General features: G+C 41.4%; 1 protein-coding gene across 2 annotated transcripts in view; it reads right to left on the bottom strand.

Moving 5' to 3' along the window:
* Positions 1 to 21,865, bottom strand: part of LOC140467430 (Krueppel-like factor 15) — a 57,678-nt gene that overhangs the window by 6,778 nt on the left and 29,035 nt on the right. The window contains exon 3 of one of the 2 annotated variants that reach the window (XM_072563783.1): positions 6,923 to 13,046. The exons of the other annotated variant lie outside the window; for it this stretch is intronic. Within the exon in view, the coding sequence (XP_072419884.1) occupies positions 12,878 to 13,046 (169 nt within the window). The 3' untranslated portion in view covers positions 6,923 to 12,877. Of the gene's footprint in view, positions 1 to 6,922; positions 13,047 to 21,865 lie in introns of those variants that run through there. 2 annotated transcript variants of the gene reach the window in all.

Here is a 21,865-nt window from a genome sequence, read left to right as displayed (position 1 = left end):
GCATTACAAGATTGTAGCACTGTTTTAGAGAGAACATTCCAAGATAGCATTTTTATTTCTCATAAGATGCCAACATGCAACCTTAACTCACTGTAAAGACAGTCAAAGGTATGGATTATCTAATTTTGGCTTAGAAATGTAACTCTTTCTGAATTGGAAGTCATGTTGTGCTGATAGCAAACCCGAATGCATTGCATACAATTATTATTGTTTTGTTGGCTATAAGACTAGAGATCGACAGTCTTTGGAGACTTGTACTGCGGTGAGTTTCTTTGGAATATTTTATTAATGATGGAGCTGTGGAAATGCAAATAATTGCCATTGTTGATTGTAATTTTGGAACAAAACTATGCTATAAAGTAAGAAATGTAAACTAAAACACTTCACAAAGGAAGACTAATCATAGAGAATTAAGAAGAGAAGGTAATTTTGAATGAAGAATAGAATCCCTAATTTGTCGAAACAAGCCATTCGCCCCAACAAGTCTACATTGACCCTCCAAAGATCATCCCAACCAGACCCATCCCCCTACTCTATCCCTGAAACCCTGCGTTTCCTATGTGTAACCTACACATCCCTGGACACAATGGGCAATTTAGCATGGCCAATCCAACTAATTTGCACATCTTTGGACTGTGGGAGGAAAGGCAGAAACTCACACAGACATGAGGAGAATGTGCAAACTCCACACAGCCTTTTTTTTATTTCAAAAATATACTTTATTCATAAAATGATTTGATGGTCTGTACATTTGGTCATGCCATACATATTCAACATTTACATACACAGATCAGAATTTATCATTGTTATATACAGGTCTGTGCATTTCTCAATCTTATACACATATATTTGGCTGAGGCATCAGCAGAGCCCAAAAAACGTCCGCATGGGCCCCCTGTTCTTCTTTAGGCAGGCAGATGTTACACGGTGGTCTTTCCCCATCGCGCCTTGGCGGCAACTGCCCCAAGCTTCAGCGCGTCCCTCAACACGTAGTCTTCAACCTTGGAATGTGCCAGTCTGCAACACTCAGTCGGGGTCAACTCCTTCAGCTGGAAGATCAACAGGTTTCGGACCGCCCAGAGAGCGTCCTTCACCAAGTTGATGATCCTCCAGGCGCAGTTAATGTTCGTCTCGGTGTGAGTCCCGGGGAACAGGCCGTAGAGCACGGAGTCCCGCGTCACGGCGCTGCTCGGGACGAACCTCGACAAGCACCACTGCATTCCTCTCCAAACTTCCTCTGCATAGGCACATTCCAGAAGGAGGTGTGTGACAGTCTTGTCCCCCCCACAGCCGCTTCGAGGGCAGCGTGCGGTGCAGCAGAGAGTCCGGGCGTGCATGAAGGATCTCACAGGCAGATCCTTTCTCACCACCAGCCAAGCCATGTCTTGGTGCAAACTCCACACAGCCAGTCACCTGAAAGTGGAATCAAATCTGAGCCCCTGGTGCTATGAGGCAGCAATGCTAACTGGTAAGCCACTGTGCCACCTGCACTTTTGAGTGTCAGTGCCTGGCCATTAGATATTTAAAGGAGCAATGGGCAACCTGAAAAAAGGCAAGATTCTGGTTCTATCCCACTGGTAGAAATGAAGGGCAATGAAAACCAGAGCTCCTTGGATAGTAATGGAATTAAGGGAGGGGGATAAAGCAGAATACTGGGCAAAGTACAAAGGAGAACCAGGCTGAATATAAAAAGTGCAGAACACCCAGTTAAAATAACAGAACGTAAAAGGGCTATACAGAAAATACAAGAATAGATTGGCGGCTAACATGAAGGTGGCTCCATAGATTTCTACAGGCATATTACCACAAAAAAGGTTTTCTTAAGAGCAGTGTAACCAGCGAGACCAAAATGGAGATTAGTTGGAGGAGACAGATGGCATGATTCTAAATGAATACTTTCCCAAGTCTATGGAAAGTGGAAAAGGATATAGAAAATGGAAGATATAGACTGTAGGGAAATAGATGGTGACATCTTGCAAAATGTCCAGATTACAGAGGAGTAAGTGCTGGATGTCTTGAAACGGTTAAAGGTGGATAAATCCCCAGGACCTGATCAGGTGTAGCCGGGAACTCTGTGGGAAGCGAGAGAAGTGATTGCTGGGCCTCTTGTTGAGATATTTGTATCATCAGTAGTCACAGGTGAAGTGCCGGAAGACTGGAGGTTGGCAAACATGGTGCCACTGTTTAAGAAGGGAGGTAAGGACAAACCAGGGAACTATAGACCGGTGAGCCTGACCTCTGTGGTGGACAAGTTGTTGGATGGAATCCTGAGGGACAGGATGTACATGTATTTGGAAAGGCAAGGACTGATCAGGATAGTCAACATGGCTTGTGCGTGGGAAATCATGTCTCACAAACTTGATTGAGTTTTTTGAAGAAGTAACAAAGAAGATTGATGAGGGCAGAGCGGTAGATGTGATCTATGTGGACTTCAGTAAGGCATTCGACAAGGTCCCCCATGGGAGACTGATTAGCAAGGTTAGATCTCATGGAATACAGGGAGAACTGGCCATTTGGATACAGAACTGGCCCAAAGATAGAAGACAGAAGGTGGTGGTGGAGGGTTGTTTTTCAGACTGGAGGCCTGTGACCAGTGGAGTGCCACAAGGATCGGTGCTGGGCTCCCTACTTTACATAAATGATTTGGATGCGAGCATAAGAGGTACAGTTAGTAAGTTTGCAGATGACACCACAATGGGAGGTGCAGTGGACAGCGAAGAAGATTACCTTAGATTACAACAGGATCTGGACCAGATGTGTTGAGAAGTGGCAGTTGGAGTTTAATTCAGATAAATGCAAGGTGCTGCATTTTGGGAAAGCAAATCTTATAGGACTTACACACTTAATGGAAAGGTGCTAGGGAGCGTTGCTGAACAAAGAGACCTTGGAGTGCAGGTTCATAGCTCCTTGAAAGTGGAGTCACAGGTAGATAGGATAGTGAAGAAGGCATTTGGTATGCTTTCCTTTATTGGTCAGAGTATTGAGTACAGGAGTTGGGAGGTCATGTTGTGGCTGTACAGAACATTGGTTAGGCCACTGTTGGAATATTGCATGCAATTCTGGTCTCCTTCCGATCAGAAAGATGTTGTGAAACTTGAAAGGGTTCAGAAAAGATTTACAAGGATGTTGCCAGGGTTGGAGGATCTGAGCTACAGGGAGAGGCTGAACAGGCTGGGGCTGTTTTCCCTGGAGCGTCGGAGGCTGAGGGGTGACCTTTTAGAGGTTTACAAAATTATGAGGGGCATGGATAGGATAAATAGACAAAGTCTTTTCCCTGGGGTCGGGGTGTCCAGAACTAGAGGGCATAGGTTTAGGGTGAGAGAGGAACGATATAAAAGAGACCTAAGGAGCAACCTTTTCACACAGAGGGTGGTACGTGTATGGAAAGAGCTGCCAGAGGATGTGGTGGAGGCTGGTACAATTGCAACATTGAAGAGGCATTTGGATGGGTATATGGATAGGAAGTGTTTGGAGGGATACAGGCCAGGCGCTGGCAGGTGGGACTAGATTGGGTTGGTATATCTGGTCGGCATGGACAGGTTAGACCGAAGGGTCTGTTTCCATGCTGTACATCGCTAAGACTCTAAGTTGCCAGCTACAATTTTAAAAATCTAGATGCAGAAAGGCTGGCTACTTCAGAGAAATCACCTGATCTGAATGGGAAGTATTTTTGCTGGGAAATCATGGAATGCTGATCTTCCAATCGTCCTTTGTTACAGGGGTTGTGCCAAAGGATGCAGATTTGCAAATATTACACACTTGTTGAAAGAAAGGAAAAATAATAAACCTCCAATTTTTTTTTCGATTAGATTCCCTAAAGCATGGAAACAGGCCCTTCAGCCCAACCAGTCCACACCGACCCTCCAAAGAGTAATCCACCCATGACCCATTTCCCTATGACTAATGCACCTAACACTGGGCAATTTAGCATGGCCAATTCACCCGACCTGCACATCTTTGGACTGTGGGAGGAAACTGGAGCACCCGGAGGAAACCCACGCAGACACGGGGAGAACATGCAAACTCCACACAGACAGTCGCCCGAAGCTGGAATCGAACTTGGGACCCTAGTGCTGTGAAGCAGCAGTGCTAACCACTGAGCCACCGTGCCAAATAGAAACTGATTGCCGTGTCATTGCTTATCCGTAATGCTGTGAATCAGATTCGAATCGAGGTTGCTGCAGCCACAACGCAGAGTACTAAACACTATACGATCACGGCGTGCTACATGGGCTGATCCAGTATACGATCACAGCATGCTATATAATTATAATTAAGTTGGTGATGGGGAATATTTTGGAAACAACAATCTGGGAGAAAACTAGCAACCACATGGTTAGTCACATGGAACAAAAGCAAAGCACCGATTTGGTAAGGTTGTAACATGTTGAAGTAACCTGATAAACATTTTTGATGAAGTTACAGAAATAGTACTTCAATTGATATTGTGTAGGAGAACTTTTCAAAAGGCATTTGATAAATCAGCACACCATCAAGCTCATTGGCAAAGGAGACAGCATGAATACAACACTGGCTAAAGGATATGAAACAAAGCTGGAATGAATGGCTGCTTTTCAGACAGAAGGGATACATACAGTGGAGTTCCACAAAGTTGCATAATAGTACCACTTCCATTTCCATATACATTAATGACTTGGACTTGGGAATACAGGATACAATGTCAATATTCAGACAACACACAACTTGGAAGTGTTGCGAAGGTTAGCTTGTTCTGCGTAGAGCAGAAAAGTCCTGTAATATATTTGATAGAGGTGTTTAAAATCATTAAGTACTTTTATAGAATAAGTAGAGAAACTGTTTCCAATAGTTGAAGGATTGCTAATCAAGCAGCCAGCTTTAATATGATTAGGAAGATGGAACTACAGAAAACAGGAGCAGTAGAACCTTCAGCCCACCAAGTCTGTTCCACCATTCAACATGGATTATGGCTGATCCTTGATCTCAACGTCATACTCATCAGCTTCAAGAAATCAGTTTATTTTTTACTTATTTATAATCAAAAAAACAAACAAATGCTGTGTTACAGTGGTGAACACAGATTCCAAATTAGCCGTCAGAATTGAATGAAATAAATACTTCATGAGAAAGAGACTTCCAGGAGAACTATAAAGAATAAGTGAAACTAGATTGTTCTTCAAAAGAGCTGGTGCAAACTCATTGGGCCAAACAATCCTATTTGTGTTGTTATAGTCTAATCATTTTATCAAAGTCAAACCCAGTTGCTGCTATGCTGTTGTAATCTCAAAGTGCTTTTGCCTTTAATAGAATGGAGTATTAAAATAGAAAAGTCTTGCTAAAACAAGACACTAGTCAGACAGCATGTAGAATGCAGTGAACAGTTTTTGTCCCCCTGAGATATTTGGCATTGGAGAAGGTTCACTAGATCGATCTGGAACATGGATTGATTTTCTAATAAGCAGAGGTTGGGAAGGTTGATGGTAGTGGTCATGGGTTTGGAAGGTGCTAAGATTTGGTGACTTTCTGCAATGCATCTTGACACTGGTATGTACAGCTGCTAACTTAGAGTCAGTGGTGGAGGGAATAAATATTTGTGGTTCTGGTGCAAATCAAGTATCTGGTTTGTTCAGAATTGTGTCAAGTTTATTGAGGGTTGTTAGAACTGCACACATCTAGACAAATCACACTCCTGAAACTTGTGTCTTGTTGATGGTGATCAGGTTTTGGGAAACAGGAAGTTACTCACGCCAATACTGCTAGACTCTAGCTTGCTCTTGTAGCTACAGTATTTCTATGGTTACTCAGGTTCAGTTTTTGGTTAATGGTAACCGCAGAATGTTAACACTGATGACCATGTCACTGAAAAGCAAGAAGTGATCTTAGATTCTCTCTTGCTGGAGATGGTCAATGCCAGACTCTTGTGTAATTTAAATGTTACTTGTCAGCCCAAGCCTGGACATTGTCAATGTTAGACACAGACAGTTTCAGTATCTGAGGAATTGCAGATGACTCTGAAAATTGTACAGTCATCAGCAAACATCACCACTTTTGACCTTATGATGATGAAAGGTCATTGATGAAGCAGTAGATGGTTGGGCTAAGGACATTCCTGGAGAGATGTCAATGGAGTTGTGCCATGTATGACTCCAATCAACAGTTTTCATTTCTTCATTTCTAGTTTTGCTGGTGCTCCTTAATACACATTTGCTCAAATATGGCCTTGATGTCAAGGGCAATCACTCTGACCTCATCTCTGAAGTTCGGCTCTTTTGTCAACATTTGAACCAAAGCTGTAACGAGGTCAGGAGCAGACTGGTCCTGGTTGAAGTCAAACAGAGTGTCACTAAGTAGAGTTTGATAGAACTGTTGCAGATTCCTTCCGTTACTTTCCTGATTATTGAGAGTAGACTGATAGGCTGGAAATTGGCCGAGTCGGATTTGAACTGCTTCTTGCATACAGGACATATCTGGCCAATTTGCCACATTGTCAGGTAGATGCCAGTTAGTACTGGAGCAGCATTACTAGTGGCATTTGCCCTGGAACACAGAACGTCAGTGGTATTGCTGGAATTCTGTCAGGGCTCATAGCCTTTGTATTATACAGTGGGTCCAGCCATCCCTTGATATAACGTGGAGTGAATTGAACTGGCTGAAGACTGGCATCTGTAATGAAGCTGAGATGGATTATCCACTCAGCACTTCTAGCTAAAGATTGTTGCAAATGCTTCAGCCTTATCTTTTGCGTAGGGCTGTTCTATCATTGACAATAGGATATTTACGTAGCTTTCTCCTCCAGTGAATTGTTTAATTGTCTACTATCCTTCACAACTGGACGTGGCAGGACTAAAGAACATAAATCTGATCTGGTAGGTATGGAATCACTTCATTCCATTGCTGTTGGCACACAAGTAGTCCTAAGATGTAGCTTCACCATTGACACCACTTTGATCATTAGGTATTCTTTATTGAAACATTTGTACAAAAACAGTTGCTAAACACCCAGCCATTGCAGCACCCTAATCAAAAAAGATTAGATCAGATCTACTAATTTATTGAAATAAAAATATACACAGTGTTATGTTGCATTTATGTGATCTCTTCGTTCAAAACAAAAAGCAAACACCATGACAAAAGTGTGTTTACTGGGAAGCAGCTTGCAATGACCGCATTGAACCTCTTTGCTGTGTGCACAGTAAAATGTTCAGGAGCAAAGTCAGTGGCAGGAAAAATTATTTTAAAGAAAAACTGCTTCAGTCTAAATTAAATTGTGTTCTTGAAGATCTTCTATAAGTTCTTCTGGCGATGCTGAATTTGATAGCCTACTAGTGAACAAAATTTCTGACAGTTACCTTTACTGTGAAAAAAAACTAAACAGCAAGGAAAATATAGACTCTACAAGCACTATTCACATTATCAGACATTTTTACAACATTTACAGTGTACCATTACTTTGTTCTATGCTGCCTGGTTAAAATCACTTGCGTATTCATTATACAGACCCTAATAATAAAGATTTGAATTAAATCCATGTATCCAGGGCTATCTATAAAATTTGTGTATCTACCCCACATTAAAGGACATTAGGAAAGCCAAACCAAAAGATGACTCAGAAGTGGGGACATGCTACAAAGGCAAACTTAACAAGTGAGGATATTCTAAGCCGATCACTTGATACCAATGTTCCATGTAGGTAGGGCTCAGATTAGTAATTTCAATCTGTATTTGTAAATGACTAGCCTCAACAGCTAGTTTATTGCCCAATACTGAACAACACAAGCATGAATGTGGAACCATAAAGCCTATCTAGGTTCAAAAACCCACAGAGTTAACATTTCGGGTTGAATGACCCTTTGTCAGAACTCAGACCTTGTTCTGAGGAAAGGTCACTTGACCCAAAATGTTAACTCTGTTTTCTCTCCACAGGGGCTGTCAGACCTGTTGAGCTTTTCCAGCAATTTCTATTTTTGTCTCTGATTTGCAGCATCCACAGTTCTTTTGGTTTTTATTAAGCTTATCAAGATTATCTCCATTTACTAAATTTGCAGTGAAACTGTATACGTGTTTGCAATATCATCACTCATCACGTGAAAGCTTCCCTCCAGTATGGACTTCACTGAAATTGGCATTCATGCCTTTCAATTTGTAACTACACCAGAAAATGGGGATATAGCAAAGTATGCAAGAGTGATATGACATAGGGTTTCCAATGAATTACATTTTCAATTTTATAAATTAAAATTTTATGACATTTCTGAAGATAGATAATTATCATCATCTTGTCTCAATCTACAAGCGACTTCACTTAAAGGCTTTGTAGGTTTTCTTTGGGTTTCTAGCACTTTATTGACCTTCATATGGAATTCTTCCTTCTAAGCTTCCCCCGATTCAATTTACTGTGTTTCTCTCGAGGTGGCAACAAGTTATAGCACTGTCCCACAGATACTGGCAACCCTCTTGTAGTTCTGTGCAACCACTGTTTGTGTGCAAATATCCACAGTTAACTCATGTGCCAACATCCATTGTGTGGGAACCCTCCTAGTAAGTGAATAAAGTTCACTTGTTTGTTGATAAATTCCAAGCATAGCTCTTTCTCAGACACAAATCATAACCTGCAATTTAAATCACACCCATGCCATTTTCTTTTACACAAGAACAATTCATTCCAATACACCCAAAACCCTTTTCTAGACAAGGCTGTCCAAGTAAACCTTTTAAAAAAAAAGTCAGTTCAGTAATTGTGTCCCCAGTGATTTTCACTTATGCTGTACAACACTAAGACATCCAAGTATAGGTCCATGATTCAAGTAAGCACCAAACCTGCAATAGGCTAGCACGGTTAAGTTCGATTCCAGTCTCAGGTGACTGTCTGTGTGGTGTTTGCACATTCTGCCCAAGTCTGCGTGGGTTTCCTCCAGGTGCTCTGGTTTCCCCCCACAATCCAAAAACATGCAGGTTAGGTGAATTAACCATTCTAAAATTGCCCATAGTGTTCAGTGATGTGTAGGTAAGGTGCATTAGCTTTGGGTAAATGTAGAATAGTAGGGGAATGGGTCTTGGTGGGTCAGTGTGGACTTGTAGGACCGAATAGTCTGTTTCCACACTGTAGGGATTCTATGGTTTTTTTAAGGCGAGGGGGAATATAACTGAGATAATTGGATTTTAAAAGTTTGACCGAGAGAAATAAATGGTCATTACCTTTGAATTGGAGCTCTGCGATGTCAGGAAAAGCTTCTTCATACTTAATGTAGTGAAAATCTAGAACACCCTTCCATAAGACCATAAGACATAGGAGTGGAAGTAAGGCCATTCGGCCCATCGAGTCCACTCCGCCATTCAATCATGGCTGCTGGGCACTTCAACTCCACTTACCCGCATTCTCCCTGTAGCCCTTAATTCCCCGAGACAACAAGAATCTATCAATCTCTGCCTTGAAGACATTTAGCGTCCCGGCCTCCACCGCACTCTGCGGCAATGAATTCCACAGGCCCACCACTCTCTGGCTGAAGAAACATCTCCGCATTTCTGTTCTGAATTTACCCTCTCTAATTCTAAGGCTGTGTCCACAGGTCCTAGTCTCCTCACCTAACGGAAACAATTTCCTAGCATCCACCCTTTCCAAGCCATGTATTATCTTGTACGTCTCTATTAAGTCTCCCCTTAATCTTCTAAACTCCAATGAATACAATCCCAAGATCCTCAGCCGTTCCTCATATGTTAGACCTACCATTCCAGGGATCATCCGTGTGAATCTCCGCTGGACACGTTCCAGTGCCAGTATGTCCTTCCTGAGGTGTGGGGACCAAAACTGGACACAATACTCCAAATGGGGCCTAACCAGAGCTTTATAAAGTCTCAGTAGCACAATGGTCTTTTTATATTCCAACCCTCTTGAGATAAGTGACAACATCGCATTCGCTTTCTTAATCACAGACTCAACCTGCATGTTGACCTTTAGAGAATCCTCGACTAGCACTCCCAGATCCCTTTGTACTTTGGCTTTATGAATTTTCTCACCGTTTAGAAAGTAGTCCGTGCTTTTATTCTTTTTGCCAAAGTGCAAGACCTCGCATTTGTTCATGTTGAATTCCATTAGCCATTTCCTGGACCACTCTCCCAAACTGTCTAGATCCTTCTGTAGCCTCCCCACTTCCTCAGTACTACCTGCCTGTCCACCTATCTTCGTATCATCGGCAAACTTCGCTAGAATGCCCCCAGTCTCTTCATCCAGATCATTAATTGCTATTGAATCCCTCAAATTGATATTGAGGCTAGATCAATTAAAGTTTTCAAAACTCAGATTGATTGATTTTTGTTCGCTAAGAGTACTAAGGAATATGGAACCAAGGGGGTAAATATTGTCAAGGTATAGATCAGCTTTGGTGCAAACTGAATGGTGGAGAAAGGCTTGAGAAACTTAAATGACACATCCTGGTCATATGCTCTCTATGGTGACATGCAAAATTAAAGTCTGAGAAGTGACAAGTTCCAGTTTTGAGGTTCCAAGAAGTAAACAATTGTAGAACAAATTATGCAAAGTACTAAACAAAATTCATTGGTTGGATTCGATGAGGTGGATTGCCTTATGGAAAACTCAAGCACAATTAATTTTTAAGTTTGAGTAAATGACTATTTTTTTTAAAAGAGTTTTTGGAGCTTGGGGTTAAGGTGCACTATTTCTCAAAGGACTTGATGAGAAATTTGAGTGAAGCATAAATGATTTTTGACGGGTTAGCTGCAAAAATGTTAGTTATTGATCGAAAAAGTTAAGACCAGGTGGCGAGATTGCATTAATGAAAAGTAAATGGAAGATAAATCCGAGGTCTTGGGGCACAATAGGCAGTATCTCTTCCTCTCAGCAGCAAGTTCCCTGGGCTTGAGCCCAATGTCCAGACTTAATGGCCAAGGAAGGCATATTTGTAACATGGGCAAACAGGCCATCTACTTCAAAACCCTTCCAACAAATCAATGGCAGGAGGCAAGAGCATCAACTGTGTGATGGAAAAACGTTCCAGCCTCTAGTGTCATTGACAACATGCATGTTGTCACAGCAACTTGGACTCCCTGCATGAAGTGTAGCACCATTACTAAATAGCAAACAGGTGATTGTTTAAAAAAAATAAATGCAATGTATACAACTGAATAGAGTACCTTATGATAATTCTATGGATAATCCCCCATATAGCCTTGTCATAGTAAAACCATTTCATCATTCAACATGTATCTACATGCTAAAATGCACTGGATTTAGGAAGCTAGGAACCAGACTGTGTCAGACATCTGTTCTCTCTGCCTGGAAAGAGCATGCAGAGTCTGCACCAAGAGCTCTGGTGGTGCAATGGCTGACAGGCTTAGCTTTAATCCCACCTCCTCCAGAGGTCTGTCATAACATCCCTGAACAAGTTGATTAGAAAAAAAAAATCTACAACCTCTACCACAGTTTCAATTGACAGAAATCAGAGTTCCTTGCAGTGGCTGGCAGGAGAAGACAGCAACATCCCCCTACATTAGCGAGTTTTGAGAAGGTTTGTAGCCCAGGTTGAGGTTCTGGATGTAGGTTTGCCCACTGAGCTGGAAAGTTTGTTTTCAGACATTTCATCACCATTCTAGGTGACATCACCAGTGAGCTTCCAGATGAAGCACTGGTGGTATAGGTCAGCTTCTATTGATGTGTTCAGGTTTCCTTGGGATGGTGATGTCATTTCCTGTGGTGATGTCATTTCCTGTTCTTTTTCTCAGGGGCTGGTAAATGGGATCCAAGTCAATGTGTTTGTAGATAGAATTCTGGTTGGAATGCCATGTTTCTAGGAATTGTCCTGTGTGTCTCTGTTTGGCTTGTCCTAGGATGGATGTGTTGTCCCATCTGTATGTAAGGATCCTAGTGAGAATGAGTCATGTCTTTTTGTGGCGAGTTGCTGTTCATGTATCCTGGTGGCTAGTTTTCTACCTGTTTTTTCAATGTATGTCGGACAAACTAGTACCTTTACAAACAGATGAGGAAGGACACCACTTCGAACGGGACAACACATCCATCCTAGGACGAGCCACAGCATGGTGTGAAACTGCAGTCATGAGTAAGCTAGAATGCAGTTTACTATTCCAGACACTAGCTGAAAATGAGCCGATATTTGGAATTCAATTTTGCAACTTATTATTCTTTTATGCTTCTCCAGTAGTGACCATCTATTATTGAACTTAAAAGCTAAGCCTTTGGATTGCTAGCAGTGAACCCTTGCATGCACAATACTCTTGAAGTGCCAGTGTGTTAACCTTCACAATTGTTGCATTGCTGTTTGCACCTCAGGGGAAACAATTGATTATGGAATTGGCTTAGTTACTAATAAACTATTGTACCTACAGCACAGAGGGGAGCATTCAGATCATCCTGCCTGAGCCAGCTCTTTAAACAGTTATCCAAATTATAGACACAAAGTTGTTCCTTCACTATCATTTTCTCTTCTTCAGATACTCATTCAACCTTTTTCTTTTGAAAGCTACTTGTGAATCTACACCCTTTCAGGAATTCCAAATTATAAACACCTTATTGCATAAAGAAATTCTCAAATCTCCCATCTATATCTCATCAATTCCATGTTATATTTACCTGTGGAGTCCTTGACACTGCCATCTCATCAGCCCAAAGAGCCTATACTACAATGATAAATATGAACCAACCAACCTTTCTGAAGTCATGAAGTGAGGATGAGTAAAATTTACATTAGAAATGCAATTCATTTGTTACTTCGAGAACTAACTTTTCAAACAGAGTGTTAAAACCCATTCCCACCCACATTCAAAGACTACGGACACATATTAATAATTGTAATAACTTCTGTACATTCCATTTACAGTTCAATGGCTCTGGTATACTTTCCGATAAAAGGAGATGGACAGCCAAATGTTAACTGGCTGTTCTAGTTATTCTGCCATTTCTTAGTCCCCGATGTACTTTCACATGTTTGGATAAGTGATCGCTGCGGGCAAATTTCTTCTCACAGATGTGACACTGGTATGGCTTCACTCCAGAATGGGAGCGTTTGTGTCTGGATAACTCATCTGAACGAGAAAACCTGCAGAATTTCAAGAAGATAAAAATTACTGATGGTAGAACATCAGGGAAAACTTCAACGCAACGTGAAGAAGAAAGTTGACAGAATATTCAGTGGCATCACAATGCTATTAAACAAGATGTGACAAGAGGGTCCACTTATGAATAAATAGGAGATTTGTTTTAATGTTGCAGTTCTGTGAAATGAGAAATGGCAGCACAATTTCCAAGTTTTCATCAGAAGAAATGGACTGTCATTGCAATGTATTTGGAGATTATTCTGTTACAAAGTGGTTATGATCAGAAATATCCAGCCATTGGTACAACAGAGCTAAAACATTTGGAGCATAGAAGTGCATGTCGCTGTTAACATTAACCCTGAGTAGAAAGACTTTTTAATGCCCCTGTGCTTGTCTGCCAGTTGGGCGGCACATTTCATAGAATTCCCTACAGTGTGGAAAGAGGCCATTTGGCTCAACAGGCCCACACTGACCCTCTGAAGAGTAACCCACCCAGACTCATTCCCCTAACTAATGCACCTAACCCCTACACATCCCTGAATACTTTGGGCAATTTAGCATTACCAATCCACCTAACCTGTACATCTTGGGACTGTGGAAGGAAACTGGAGTACCCGGCAGAAACCCACACAGGCACAGGGAAAAATGTGCAAGTTCAATACAGATAGTTGTCCGAGCTGGAATTGAACCCGGGTCCCGAGCACTGTGCCATCCCACGTTGGCTCAGTGGTTAGCACTGTGCATCACTGGTACCCAGGTTTGATTCGACACTTGGGTGACCGTATGGAATTTGCACATTGCCCCTGTGTCTACGTGGCTTTCCTCCAGGGCTCTGGTTTCCTCCCACAGTCCCAAGATGTGCAGATTAGGTGGACTGGTCATGCTAGATTGCCCATAGTGTCCAGGAACATGCAGGCTAGTGATTATCCATGGGAAAGGTGAGGTTACAGAGATAGGTTTTGGGGGGACTGGGGGGGTTACAACACTCTTTGGAGGATCGGTGTGAAGTTGATGGGCCACATGGCTTGCTTCCATACTGTAGGGATTCTATAAATTACTGTGATAGAGAGTTATCGTCTGGCTTTGCATTTGTAGCACAAACTGTTAGACTATAGTAGGAATGTGTTGGATCAAATGGCAGATGACATGCTTTTTCCTTGCTCTGTACTGGCTCAAAACATCTAATGTCCTGCAGCTCTGATTGAAAAGCTGCGATTTGAAATGTTAACTGTGTTTCTCTCGCCACAGATTCATTCCAACCTGCTATGTGATTCTAGCATTTTCTGTTTTTAAATCTGAACATATTTGGCCTTTTGAACAGCTTCTGAAGTATATGTGGGTGGGAAAGCAAAAAGCTTGCATTAACTATGCTACATAATCTAACAACATTTATCAAGTGGAGAGAATAGGAAGACTGCTGAAAAATCTGACAAAGAACTGCCTGAATAGTATTAAAAATGTAGTATTATTTTTGACAGTGATTGCCTCCTTACTGTTTTGGTGAGTACTCAGGAACAATAACCATTTCTCTACTCCCACCACCCAAGTGCAATAAAAAACTGAAACAGTGGTGCCAACTGCAGGGCCACTGCATTCATTACCTCTGAGTGAGTGAGTACAAGTGAGTGTAAACTCAAAGGGCATTCAAACATCATGGCAATGTACTTGGATAGCCTCAACTCCCTCAAAATACAGTAATCTCAATTGACACCTTGCATTTATATTGGTAGTAAAATATCCCAACAGCCTTCACTGAAGTGTCAGGCAACATTTGACACACGAGCCAAAGGAGGAGATACCCAGAGCAGTGGGTTTTACAGGATATGGAATGGTAGTGTGGTTTAGAGAAAGAATTCCAGAGTTAATGTCCTTGACATCAGGAAGCATGACAATGGTGGAGGTGAAGGAAGTAGGCATTGCAGTCCTCTAACTCTTGCACAGACCTCTTGGATGGTCATGTGGGTGGACCTTCACCAGATGAGGGAGAAGAGAGGGATGAGTGGTATGGAGGTGGAATTAAGCTATCTCTATGATGGAAAGGTAGTGGAATCAAATTCTGTTTCAGGTCAACTTGGATGCTGAGTTTGCAATTAGATTTCCAATGGCTCTGCATGAAACTGAATGAACCTAGGTAGCTTTGTAGACTCAACATAGAAGCACACAAATTTGAAGCAAGCTTTAATTGTCCTCTCAAGCCTGCTCCAGTATTCAATGAGATCACAGCTGGTCAGATTTTGATCTTATGCTGCCTACCCCCGATAACCTCTAACTCCCTTTGTTAGTGAGGAACTCATCTACTTCTGCCTTAAGAAAATGCCCAACCAATTCAGGGCAGCAATCAACAGTAAACAGTTTCATTATTTTGCTAAAATATTTGAAAATGTGAATGGAAGTCATATTCAATTTTACTGCACTGGGTCAATTACACCTCAAGCAGTGTTCCTAGGGAGTCAGGTGAGATACTCCTACGTTGATGGCGGTATAAAACAAAAGGTTTTCAGTCTGCAAGGTGACTTTGCAGATGATAAACTGCTTTCTTAGTTTATCTTCTAATTTACACAGACAAGAAACAAGTCAAAATTAGTAAATTACAAATTTCACTTTGATACCGGGATGTTTTCACACAAAGTGATCGATACATATGATGGACTCCAAGTTAAATTAGTGTAAATGAAAACCTTGGAATAACTTAAAAACCTGTTGTAGGCCTGATGCTGCCTGATTCAGACAGCAGAGTAGATCCTCTGCCCTCTAAGACCTTTAGAGGAAGTTTAATTTTTTTAAAAAAGCAACCTTTTTGGATATGATTTAACACCCTCCTAGTGAGGTGGGACTTGAACCTGGACTTTCTGGCCTAGAGATGGGGGAACTACCATGATCTGCAAGAGCCCTTAAATGCCAACAGGACCTGGTGTTCCCAGGCAGTCCCCCAACCAAATCCCAAACAGACCAGAGCCTCACCAGGTTCCAGAAATAGATGTTTACAGATTAACACACACAATGCTGAAGAAACTCAGCACATCTGGCAGGATCTGTGCAGAGAGAAACAGAGTTAATGTTTCAAGTCCAGAATGCTCTTCTTCAGAACTGAAAGGTGATGTAAATGGATTATTTTAGACTTCTGGTACAGAAGGAGAAGGGTAGATGACAGAGGCCCACGGTTATTAATCATAGTGAAAGAGGTAAAGAAAAATCCAGAGAATGGATCTTCTCTACCAAGAGCAAAGAAAAAGGGGAGATAAACAAGAACAGGCTGTTTTGGGGAGGTGAAAAGCAAGAGAGCTGTAGAAAGTGGGGGAAGCATAAGCAGTATATAAGGAATTTGGAGAACAGACATAATGCAGTCAGTTTCTGGAGTTACAGAATTCAATACTGTGGCTGCAGCTGTGAAGTATCTGAACAGAAAATGAGACAAATGTTGTTTGAAAATGAATATAGCCATAGGCAAATTTTCTGTGATAATTAGCAGGGATTACACAGGAGTCTTGTGATCCTGACAAGTAAAATTACCTTAAGGCTCTAGCTCACAGAACTTCTTTAAAATAGGAAAATTCAAGCAGAGCATCTCGTGTTTCACACGGTAGATTACAATTTTGTAGCATTATTAAAACAGTAAGGGTTGGGTAGTTTGCAAGAATATACAAAACAGGTTCACATTAGACTACTTTTACAATTTCAAAGAAGTGATGTAAAATTAAACTTATGTTGTGTCACTGCTAATCCAAAGTTATATTTTGAGTAGGAGGAAGTCACTCAGTAGACCTGCAACAGGGAGATTATCACATGACAAATCATATGAGACAGCAACTTGCACCATCGTGAACAGATTAATTTCGGCTTTTTGCTGGAACAAGACAAACAGATGCTGCCTAAAAATGGCAGCATGTTGGGAAAGCCAAAATGTGGTCGCAACTCCAAACAAAAAAGGCGACAAACATCTATTTGGATTACTTGGATGTGCCCAGCCACTCTAAGGTTTTATCACGTTATATTAGCAAGTTTCGAGGTGTAGGTGGTGATGTTATTTCCTGTGGTGAAGTAACTTCCTGTTCCTTTTCTCAGGGGGTAGATCCAAAGAAACCTAAACATATAAATAGAAAGCAGGAATTTTCAGCATTGCTTCGCATGAGGTCCACTGAAAAATGTTACCTAGTAAGGTAACAAAACGTCTGGAAATGAACCTTTCAGCTCAGCGAGCAAACCTCCATCCATCACTTTATATTCCTAATTCCAGCACACACTTTACAAAAGATTTATCTTTTTACTTTTTGATGAATTCCTTTACTCACCTTGTCACACACCAATTCTTAAACCTTCAACAATCATGCTCCATAACCTGCCTTAATTTACAAGAGTTCTTTCTCTGGACATATTCCTTTTCTGCAACTCTACTGCCTGTTTATGATTAGTTTTGTACTTTAGCTGTAGCCCTAAGAGAGCAATACTAAAATTCTCCTTCAACTCATTCCAGGCAAGGCTGGCAGTTATTGCTCCGATTTAACAGAGTGATTGGCGAGGACATATCAGACGGCATTAAGATGGCCACATAGAGCCAGAGAGATGTACAGCATAGAAACAGACCCGTCGGTCCAACCCGTCCATGCCGACCAGATATCCCAACCCAATCTAGTCCTACCTGACAGCACCTGGCCCATATCCCTCCAAACCCTTCCTATTCATATACCCATCCAGATGCCTCTTAAATGTCGCAATTGAATCAGCCTCCACCACTTCCTCTGGCAGCTCATTCCATATCTGTACCACCCTCTGTGTAAAAACGTTGTTCCTTAGGTCTCTTTTATATCTTTCCCCTCTCACCCAAAATCTATCTCCTCTAGTTCTGGACTCCCCGACCCCAAGGAAAAGATTTTGCCTATTTACCCTATCAATGCCCCTCAATTTTATAAACCTCTATAAGGTCACTCCTCAGCCTCCGACGCTCCAGGGAAAACAGCCCAAGCCTGTTCAGCCTCTCCCGATAGCTCAAATCCTCCAACCCTGGCAACATCTTTGTAAATCTTTTTTTGAACCCTTTCAAGTTTCACAACATCTTTCCGATAGGAAGACCAGAATTGCACACAATATTCCTTCAGTGGCCCAACCAATGCCCTGTACAGCCGTAACATGACCTCCCAACTCCTGTACTCAATACTCTGACCAATAAAGGAAAGCATACCAAACGCCTTCTTCACTTTCCTATCTACCTGCGACTCCACATTTAAGGAGTTATGGACCTGCACTCTGAGGTCTCTTTGTTCAGCAACACTCCCTAGGACCTTACCATTAAGTATATAAGTCCTGCTAAGATTTGCTTTCCCAAATGCAGCACCTCGCATTTATCTGAATTAAATTCCATCTGCCACTTCTTAGCCCATTGGCCCATCTGGTCAAGATCCTGTTGTAATCTGAGGTAACCCTCTTCGCTGTCCACTACATCTCAAATTGTGGTGTCATCTGCAAACTTACTAACTGTACCTCTTATGCTCACATCCAAATCATATATGTAAATGACAAAAAGTACAGAATCCTTGTGGCTCTCCAGCACCACCTTCTGTCTTCTACCTTTGAGCCAGTTCTGTATCCAAATGGCTAGTTCTCTCTGTATTCCATGAGATCTAACCTTGCTAATCAGTCTCCCATGGGGAACCTTGTCGAATGCCTTACTGAAGTCCATATAGATCACATCTACCGCTCTGCCTTCATCAATCCTCTTTGTTACGTTACTTCTTCAAATAGCTCAATCAAGTTTGTGAGACATGATTTCCCACGCACAAAACCATGTTGACTATCCCTGATCAGTCCTTGCCTTTCCAAATACATATACATCCTGTCCCTCAGGATTCCCTCCAACAACTTGCCCACCACCGAGGTCAGGCCTCACTGGTCTATAGTTCCCTGGCTTGTCTTTACCACCCTTCTTAAACAGTGGCACCACATTAGCTAACCTCCAGTCTTCCGGCACCTCACCTGTGACAATCGATCATACAAATATCTCAGCAAGAGGCCCAGCAATCACTTCTCTAGCTTCCCACAGAGTTCTAGGGTACACCCGATCAGGTCCTGGGGATTTAGCCACCTTTACCCGTTTCAAGACGTCCAGCACTTCCTCCTCTGTAACCTGGACATTTTGCAAGAAGTCACCATCCACTTCCCCACATTCTGTATCGTCCATATCCTTTTCCACAGTAAATACTGATGCAAAATACTAATTTAGTATCTCCCTCCATTTTCTGTGGCTCCACACAAAAGAAGTGCCACTAATATAAAAACCCTCACTCCAGCCATCACAAGCATTCTTGCTGCAACAGTGCTTCATATTGCGAGATTATATCCTCTTGTAGTTCTTCAACATGATTCTTGGTGGTGGAAATCTGCCTTGTCTGCTCTGCAAAACAGGAACAACTTTGCCACAAATTTTCCAGTCTTGAGCAATTTCTTCATGTGAGGGAGGCCTTATACAAATGAACAATGGTAAACCTGTTTCATGTTCTATGTAAGACAGTGGGGTGGCTGAAGAAAAATTGCAGATGTAGGTTGACATTCAGTTCCAGTTGTGTGCGCGTGTGTGTGCGCGACACACACACACACCTTTTGATTTAACCACAACCGGTTTAGAGATCAAGGCGGTATCACACTTACTTCAAATGATGTCTGTTGACTTCCTTATCTCAGTCAAGTCATCAATGTTACAAACACATTGCTTGGACTTTAATTTTTGAATGATTGTGGAAGTATTTCAAGTTTTGTGAAAATACCAGGAGAGATTTCTTTAAAAGATGTTATTGAAAGTTCATGGAATTTAGAGATTCCTTTTAAAGTAAAAAAGGCTGTGTGTAAATCTCATAACTGGTGAAAACTGCCTTCTTTTGCAGCAGACCCTTGCTGGGGCTTTTTGGAACAGTGGCTGACTTTGGAAACATGCTCCCTTTATCTGGTTCAGTTGAGGATAGCCTGCTAAGAACAAGTTGAGCTGGAGGAAAGCTTGCAAAGAACAAGAGCCAGCTGGTGGTTTAATTTTCAGAAATCAGAACAATCTTGTTGAGTTCAGAGTGAAACCCATCTATTCTTTTGGAAACAGTGATTGAGAAATATCTCAAGGATTTTCTTTTTTGAGCAAACAGTCTCTGCAGGATTTCAGCACTGTCCATGCTTAGTGACTTGAACATACCTGTCAGCACATGTGAGCAATGCACTCTGGAACATCTTAGATATGTTCTTATCAATTTATTCAAAGCTGTTATTCAACTCTTCTGAAGCAGGTGTGGACTTGAATCCAGACTTCCTGGCTCAGAGATAGGGACACTATCACTACATCACTACAGGCCTCCTTTGGAACATTTTACACTTTAACCATTTGCCTTTGGGAATAACCCACTGGCTAAAATATTTATTTTTCAGAAAGCCAATTTGACAGAAAGGTTTAGGTTATGTTGGGATTGAGGGATTAGCATTTATACTTCTATACTAGTGTTTACGTTAATTAATTTTATTTCAATAATAAACCAATAACTGTGTTAATTAAATAACATGGTTGAAAGATCTTGTTTAAATTTGAATATAAAATATTTAATTGGTCAGCTTGGCAACTGGAAAAAGTATTTTTATTTTACATTGTGACCTGGAGTGACTGTGCACCCCTCCAACCCCTGTCATAACAAGTTGAATACTTCAGGTCATCAACAAAAGGTAAACATCAGTATCCACTTTTTTAAAAAACTTTCAGATGAACTAGGACAACTCTAAGTTAGGGGTGTAAGTATGTCATGTGGCCCCTCAAGCCCACTCTGTCATTTGAGATTATGATTGATTTGATTATAATCCCAATTGCTCACTCCATCTCTACCCTTGATAACCTTTCACACCCTGCTTACTAAGAATCAATCCTTTGCCTTAAAAATATTTTATAAAAACTTTGCTTCCACTGTCTTTTGATGTGGAAAATTGCAAATCCTTGCAATCCTCAGATAAAGAATTTCAAGTAATAAGCAATCCAACAGGATCAGGCTTTTGAACAAATCAATGTAATTTCCAATTCCTAGTGATTTTTAAATGCAAGTTCGCAATTGGCAGATGAATGCTTTGTTTTGTCCGCATTGCTTTTCCCAGCCTCATTGCTGCCAGCAAACCACTGATGGCCATTCAAATCCATCCTCCAACATCCACCACCAGCTTCCCACTTTACTGTTTTAACCGCATCAAATTATGCGCTTTTGGTGACAGAATGGGAGAATAGAGAGGAGGGATTTCGGAACCTTGTCTCATACCTGGGTGATGGGCTAAGAAGTTATATGAAAACCAAAACTGCAATTCTGATGGTTTGGAATAAATAACAAACCAAAAGCTATGGTTTGTTGCGGGTCCAGTTTTGAGACCAACATCCTTCCCATCGTGCTATATTTCTCCAGCAGGCTGGAGTGGGCACTGATGTAGTTAGCATTCTGAAAGTCTGGGCTTGAACGTGATTGAGGACTACATTCATAAATGGTTTGATTCACCCTCATGCGATTAACTCATCAAAACACATCCACTTCCTGAGAAGGTGGAAGCAGACATAGAAATCACATGATTACAGCAAGTCAGCCAGTATTTCAAGTATAATTGTACTTTTCCAACATAGGTCTGGCTGAAATTTTTAAAAATCTTGGAATCATGTCTTAACTTTAAAAAAAAAGGAAGATTCGTTTATTATCAAGGATGGTGCACATGAGAAATTAAGACAAATAGAATCACAGAGTAGGGTGATGAGTCAACCAGCTAGGAACACATGTAACACAGTCCCCATTTTAAAGTCTACATCATTCTTTTAAAAAACAAACAAAAT

Source organism: Chiloscyllium punctatum, chromosome 45 (genome assembly GCF_047496795.1).
Source record: "Chiloscyllium punctatum isolate Juve2018m chromosome 45, sChiPun1.3, whole genome shotgun sequence".
Taxonomy (NCBI): Eukaryota; Metazoa; Chordata; class Chondrichthyes; order Orectolobiformes; family Hemiscylliidae; genus Chiloscyllium; species Chiloscyllium punctatum.
The sequence above is the reverse complement of the archived record's forward strand: the minus strand, read 5'-3'. Positions and strand labels throughout refer to the sequence as shown.